General features: G+C 31.4%; 1 protein-coding gene across 1 annotated transcript; it reads left to right on the top strand.

Moving 5' to 3' along the window:
• The first annotated feature begins 3,309 nt into the window (after positions 1-3,309).
• Positions 3,310-7,324, top strand: LOC123306023 (pre-mRNA-splicing factor ATP-dependent RNA helicase DHX16). Its single transcript, XM_044887921.1, has 4 exons — positions 3,310-3,729; positions 4,341-6,047; positions 6,201-6,419; positions 6,916-7,324. The coding sequence occupies exons 1-4, from the start codon at positions 3,368-3,370 to the stop codon at positions 7,322-7,324; spliced, it is 2,697 nt and encodes an 898-aa protein (XP_044743856.1). The 5' UTR covers positions 3,310-3,367.
• Positions 7,325-7,599: the final 275 nt, after the last annotated feature.

Here is a 7,599-nt window from a genome sequence, read left to right as displayed (position 1 = left end):
TGTACGCGACATGCATGCAATGTTACTACATCTCTCAGGATTTCAATCATTGCCAAACCATCATTTAATTAGGTCTGTTTTATCTTTGAGTGCAAATGTAAATTTCAAATTCACAATAATATTTAATATTTTCTGTCTGTACGCAAGCGTTTGCTGTTCTAGATACGCGACTGCAAAATCTGGGCAGTCAACCACAGGAATGTGAAGAGAAACATAGCAGAGGGCAAATTGGAAAAGCTAGTAGCAAGGAAGAACTGTACCTACAGATTTTGAACTCACCGCTACTATTTATCAAATCGGTAAAAAATTTTATTGGTGAAATTAAAAATAAATATTAAGCAGAGAAATGGCCAAATCGAGATGATTGTGCGATCACAAAGAGACTAATGAATCAAAAAATTATACGAAAAACATAGTTTGCTTAATCACTGAAGCTATCACAGTAATCCGTGCTGTCGGAATCAACCTTAAAAAATAAGACATCCCAAATGATAAATTCGACGAGGAATAAGAAAAGATAGAACATCTGCTGTATCGATATATAGTACTTCTAGATACGGAAATAGACTTCTCAAAAATAGTGAGCTTTGTTAAAAGCTGTAAATGCTTCAAATCGAAGGTTTGGAAGAGGTCAATGTGTTTTTTTAATACAGTGTACTAATGAGTATCGGACGCACAACCAAAACAAAGTATGAGTTCTTGTATTTGAGACTTGGCAATTGCTAGTCGCTTTGTGGAAATTTGAAACCGATTCATAGGATAAAGATATGAAGATTTGGTAGAAATAAGTGAATTGGAATTAAGCTGCTTGGTATATAACACTAAAACTTCGAAAGTTGGTGACATTTGACTAATACTTCGAGGTTCCGCGGAACATTTTTGAGTATTTTTATCTTTGGTTTTTGGGTCGTATAAAGCTCTAATATGTATTGGCAATGTCCATACGGTAATTTGATATTTCTTTGATGATTTGAATCAAATTAATTGACCAATGACTAAGCCTTTTGTCAATAACAAGAAGCTGAGTCCTAGTTTTGTCTATATAGCGGGTGCTTGGGTTATAATAATAATAATAATAATAAAAGGGGCTTCGGATGAAATATGGTATTTTAAGCATTTAAGCAGATAAAGCTGCAGGATTCTATCGGAACTAAAAGTAGCATTGAAAGTCCACAGATTCTCTACCATAGTTGTGTGTAAGATCGATGAGGCCCAAATTTTTCGATCCAAACATTATATATCTGCCTCTTTGCATGTTTTTTGCAGGTACAACAAACATGTTTGTAGGTTTCATCGTTCCTTATACAAGCCAGGCAAGCGGAATCATCTGAGACCTCCTTGAGTTAAAAAGGGAAAAACATACACAACAAAATTAAGTTTCTTGTATCAAATTAACAAGAAAATTTTTAAATATAGGCAGATAACTTACCTTATCAATGCTCATCTTGGGGCAAAGCTGCCAGTCGTCCTAAAGACTATAGTTTCGAGTGCTTGTATTCGATTTATAAAATAATTTATACAACGATAAAATTGAAAAATGAAGAAAAGAAAAAACAAAGGTTAATATTTAACTGAATCACTTACATTTATTTTTTATTTATAAATTGGAAATATTATTGTGGAAAATTACATTTCATTTCATTAAGATTTTAATGTATTTCTCAGAAAGTTGATTGAAGTTTCTGGTATTTTGCTAAAGTTACCTTGAATTTTTAGAAGTGTTGTACTATAAAGAGTTGTTATAATAGTTAGTCTTCAGGACAACACAGAAATCAACGATTTCATCGATGGGGAAGATATTATCAAATTCATAAAGTTATAAAGAGTTAGATGATTTAGTCATGTTCAAAGATGAAAGAAACAAGAATGTTTCAGTTTAAAATAAAATAAATAAAGAGTAAAAAATAATGATGAGGGAGGCCTTTGTTGCAGATTGATATCTGAAAAACGGATGTTAAACCCCATTATTATTATCTTTAGAAACCTGCAAACAATGGGACGGAGTGAGTGGATGGAAAAATCCAGTCAGCAACAGAGTTGAATTGCGACGGATTATTGAGGTGTCCTAGACCATTCCGTGCAGTAGTGCCTATTGATACGATACGATATTGTCGTTAGCTTTGTTCTGTACCCAACGAATATTCAAATCCTACGACTCTTTACTAACAATCTAGATCAACAAATTTGTTGTATTATAAATATCTACATATTTCGACTAAAATTTGGTTATTATCAGTATGAATTTGCTATAATCTCTATGTTACTCGTTGCTGATTTGATGGCATGTTCACAAAAGTGTAAACCTCCAGTTTCTAAACGCAAATTGTGATAAATCTGTCACTGAGGTCGTGTGACTATACGAAATTTTGCTCTTCTCTTAAAATTTTCGTAGGTCCAGGAATTCTACGAAGTAGTAACAAAACTCTAACTTTTAAACTATAATAAAAAATACACAAAATTTAAATTTTTCATGCTAAATGTTTGTTCACCAACTTCAATTTCTTTTTTGTATAAACATGTTTGTGAAGCGAAATGCACATTTATTTATTAGTTTTTATTTACAGCTTTTATGATTTAATCTATTTAGTTTAGGACAAATTATTAATATCTATAAAATTTTTTGCTTCTTAAACATTTAAAATATGGATTTCGAAAAATCAGTACCAGAGATCCACAATAAATCATCTTACAATTCCAATCAACTTTGTTATAGGAAATTATAAAGAAAAGAGAGGAAACGACCTCGCTGCTTACATTGCTTAAGAGCCCCTATATGGTTTAATTCGGCCTTTTCATATCGTTTTTGCGGAAAACAATTTTTTTGGATCTTTGTTAGATTATTAAATATGTAAGCCTATGTAAACCAACGTACTTTGTAAATGAAAACAGACATTCTTTTAGTGTCGACTATTATCTGTCTTTATATACACGTTTATTAATATGATGCGCACGCTAACTTCCCTAAATCGATTATTACCCTCTTCAAAAACGTATCAAGATGCTGTGTATGGAAAAAAAGTTTATATAATTTTTTGCAATATCATAATTTCTACATGTAAACAAAAATATAAATATTTGATTTCTTAATGATTATTTAAAGAAAAAAAAATGTATTTGAAAGATTGATTAAATAAATATAAGCTAATTTAAATTATTTAGATAATGTTTAAATTCGCTATTATATTGTGACGTCACATTTCCCATGGTGGCTTCCGCCATCTGTTGATAAACTATGTAATTAATAGTTCTTTCGCCAAAATATTTTTATAGATGTCAATAATGATTGTATGTTTTTAAATGTCAAATATGAAATAAGAATAGGTTATATTTACATTCGTAAATTTTTGAAATAAGCAAATAAATAACAATGAGTAGTCGACATAAGGAAAAGAAACGTCGAAAACGTTATGAAACATCATCAAGTGATTCATCATCGGTAGATAGTGCAGAAGAAGCACGTCGTCGGGATTTAAAAGAACGTGATGAATTCGCCGATCGTCTTAAGAAAAAAGATGAAGCAAATACAAGAAAAATTGTTCAAGCTTCCGATAAACGAGCATTTGAAGAAGCAGCCAAACGACTGAAACTAGAAACTGAAGATCGTGGTAAAATGATTCCTATGCTACGTGTACAATCTAGACGACAATACTTGGAGAAACGTAAAGATGATAAAATAGCTGAACTTGAAGCTGATATTGTTGACGATGAGTACCTTTTTGAAGAAGAACAGTAAGTAACCGTTTAATTATAATTTGTTAACTTTGGTACAAAATAAATTTACTGGGTCATTAGAAATAAGATAAATAAATAAAAAAAGCTTCCACAGACTTTTAAGTCTTACAGCAAAACGAAATGGACAACTTTAGTTTATGTGCAAAACTAATCCTGGTAATATAGCATTCAAGAAGATTATTTTTAGACATAAGAATAAAATTGCAAAATGTAACATCGTTTCGATGTGAAATACGGAAATATAAATATAAATGTCAGGCCGTAATAAAACTGAGGGACGTCGTTTAATACAAAGTCCACAAACTTTACCCCTCGAATGCCTAAAAGACAATATTTTTGGATTGATTTATAGTCTAGTCTAGTTGGTTTTTTAAAATCTACGTATTTCAACCATAAAATGAATTTGATTTTGAGAATATCGAAAACTCAAATAAATATTTTTTGCATTTTTTCGGAAAAATTTATTCATTTCCGATTTTATATTTTGGGTAGTTTTTGTTTAGATAATTATAAACTAAATAAATATAAACCAAATTCATTATAATTTAACAAGAGCCTTTATCTCAAGTTTGTTAATATTGTACTACATTTTAATTTTCCTTTTTTAGGCTTACTGAACGTGAGAGAAAGGAGCGCGATCATAAAAAGCAACTGTTAAAACTTGCCCAAGAACATGAAAAAGCTCGTGAATTGGAACGTATTCAAAGGTACCATATGCCCCGAGACATGGGTAAAGGTAAAACCTCTGAATATGTGGAAGTGGATGAAATTGAACGTATGCCACATTCCGAGCAAAAAAAATGGGAGAAAGAGCAAATGGCATCTGCTGTTTATAAGTTTGGTTCGAAAGATAAAAAGAAAAAGCATGAGGAGTATGAGTTAATTTTAGAAGATCAAATTGAATTTATTCAAGCAATGCAGCTGCCTGGAACTAAAGATAAAGTGAAAGAGGAGCCACAGCTCACAGAAGCAGAGAAGAAAAAAATGGATATTGAAGAAACGAAAAAAAGTTTACCTGTTTTTCCATTCAGAGATGATTTAATTCAAGCTGTACGCGATCATCAAGTGTTAATTATTGAAGGAGAAACAGGATCTGGCAAAACAACACAAATACCTCAATATCTTTATGAAGCAGGTTTTACAGAAGATAGTAAAAAAATTGGATGCACACAACCGCGGCGTGTAGCTGCGATGTCGGTTGCAGCACGTGTTGCTCAAGAAATGGGTGTTAAATTAGGCAATGAAGTGGGTTATAGTATTCGTTTTGAAGATTGCACGTCAGAAAGAACAGTTATTAAATACATGACAGACGGTACACTTCATCGAGAATTTCTCTCAGAACCTGACTTACAATCGTACAGTGTAATGATAATTGACGAAGCTCATGAACGGACTCTCCATACAGATATTTTGTTTGGTTTAGTTAAAGATATCACACGATTTCGTTCGGATTTAAAATTATTAATTTCAAGCGCTACGTTAGACGCACAAAAATTTTCTAGTTTCTTTGATGATGCTCCTATATTTCGTATTCCGGGACGGCGATTTCCTGTCGATATATATTACACCCGTGCACCAGAAGCTGATTATGTTGATGCATGTGTTGTATCAATTTTGCAAATTCATGCTACACAACCCCTAGGTGATATTTTAGTATTTTTAACTGGACAAGATGAAATCGAAACGTGTCAGGAATTATTACAGGATCGAGTACGACGATTAGGTTCAAAAATACGTGAGTTACTTATTTTACCAGTTTATGCAAACTTACCGAGTGATATGCAAGCAAAAATATTCAATCCTACCCCGCCTGGAGCACGGAAAGTGGTACTTGCAACAAATATTGCTGAAACTTCGTTAACCATAGATAACATTATTTATGTCATCGATCCAGGCTTCGCTAAACAAAATAATTTTAATTCACGTACGGGAATGGAAAGTTTATTAGTTGTTCCAATATCAAAAGCGTCAGCAAATCAACGTGCAGGGCGGGCTGGTCGTGTTGCTGCTGGTAAATGTTTTCGATTGTATACAGCATGGGCATATAAGAATGAATTAGAGGAAAACACCGTGCCGGAAATTCAACGGATTAATCTCGGAAATGCTGTACTAACGTTAAAAGCATTAGGAATTAATGATTTAATACATTTTGATTTTTTGGATCCACCTCCGCACGAAACTTTAGTATTAGCTTTAGAACAATTATATGCGTTAGGAGCGTTAAATCATCACGGTGAATTGACGAAATTAGGACGTCGTATGGCTGAATTTCCTGTTGATCCTATGATGGCAAAAATGTTAATCGCTTCAGAAAAGTATGTTTTTTTGTTCATCTCAGAATAGCATTTCAAATATAAATATTTAAAATTAATTCATAGGAAATACATTTAAATCACTATAATGCCACAGAATAATTGATCTTTTGTTTACTTTATTGAGAAATATATTAATAGAAATATATATTTTAGGTACAAATGTTCGGAAGAAATTGTAACAATTGCAGCTATGCTATCCGTGAATGGAGCAATTTTTTATAGACCAAAAGACAAAATTATTCATGCGGATACAGCAAGAAAAAACTTTAATCATATTGCTGGTGATCATCTAAGCTTGTTAAATGTTTATAATCAATGGCAAGAAACAGACTTTTCGACCCAGTGGTGCTATGAAAATTTTATTCAATACAGGTAATTTTTATTGTCTTTGTAAACGTACTAATTTTTTTGATAATGTAATATTTTTATTCTAAATTTGATTCAGCAAAGTCATTTTACTTTTTGAAAATCAACTTGTCTCTGATCTATTTTAGTTTGGTGTTATACGCATTAATATGTGTATAACACATTAATTGAAAATTTTTTTCTGAAAAATTGTTGAAGGGTAGTCAAGCGATTTGAAATTTCGACAGTGAAAATTTTATATACCAATTTTTCAAAATTATATATGGCAATTTTTAAAAATAAAAATTTTCGAAACAGATTTTATTTTGAAAATTGGTAGCGAACTTCCTTAAATTCAGTTACTTTATTCTTCTGAAGAATTTTGGTCAATTATGATGTTGAAGCACATACTATCCTCTCATTTATTTCAGAGGACGCTGAATTCGAAAACGAAAAAAATTTGTCTTTTTTAGTAGGTCGCTTTTGCCGCAAATAGTAAATTCGCTATTTTTTCTGATTTCAGGTCATTAAAACGTGCTCGAGACGTACGTGAACAACTTGTTGGTTTAATGCAACGTGTCGAAATTGAAATGGTTTCAAATATAACAGAAACGGTAAATATTCGAAAAGCGATTACAGCTGGATATTTCTATCATGTGGCACGTTTATCAAAGGGCGGTAGTTATAAAACAGCCAAACACAATCAAGGTGTAACAATACATCCTAATAGTTCATTATTTGAATCATTACCGCGATGGGTACTGTATCACGAATTAGTATTTACAACAAAAGAATTTATGCGACAAGTTATTGAAATTGAAAGTAAATGGCTGTTAGAAGTGGCACCACATTATTATAAGTCAAAAGAACTTGAAGATTCAACAAATAAAAAAATGCCCAAAGTTATGGGTCGTGCTAAACCAACTGAATAAATTAATAAATTTATTATTTTGTATGATAAATATTTTTTGTATATAAGTTTAATAAATTGAGTACAAAAAAAAGTATTTTTATGTTTTAATTTTTATTTTTCCTAATATTTTTGAAAAGAAGTTTTAAATGTATCGTGATTTAAAAATTTTTAAAGATAAATTTTTTGCAATAATGTATTTTAATGGCATACGCTTGCGTGCTATACAAAATATAAAGTGTCACCCATGTGTTTCGTTGACTTGAAATTCGCAATTATGGTGACTGGGCATTTTAA

Source organism: Chrysoperla carnea, chromosome 1 (genome assembly GCF_905475395.1).
Source record: "Chrysoperla carnea chromosome 1, inChrCarn1.1, whole genome shotgun sequence".
Taxonomy (NCBI): domain Eukaryota; kingdom Metazoa; phylum Arthropoda; class Insecta; order Neuroptera; family Chrysopidae; genus Chrysoperla; species Chrysoperla carnea.
This window is presented reverse-complemented; position numbering and strand designations above follow the sequence as displayed.

Bases quoted from the DNA above. Each gene is read 5' to 3' on its own strand.
- LOC123306023 (XM_044887921.1), top strand. From the start codon at position 3,368: ATGAGTAGTCGACATAAGGAAAAGAAACGTCGAAAACGTTATGAAACA. The intron at 3,730-4,340 runs GTAAGTAACCGT...TTCCTTTTTTAG, and splicing joins TACCTTTTTGAAGAAGAACA to GCTTACTGAACGTGAGAGAA. The intron at 6,048-6,200 runs GTATGTTTTTTT...TATATATTTTAG, and splicing joins ATGTTAATCGCTTCAGAAAA to GTACAAATGTTCGGAAGAAA.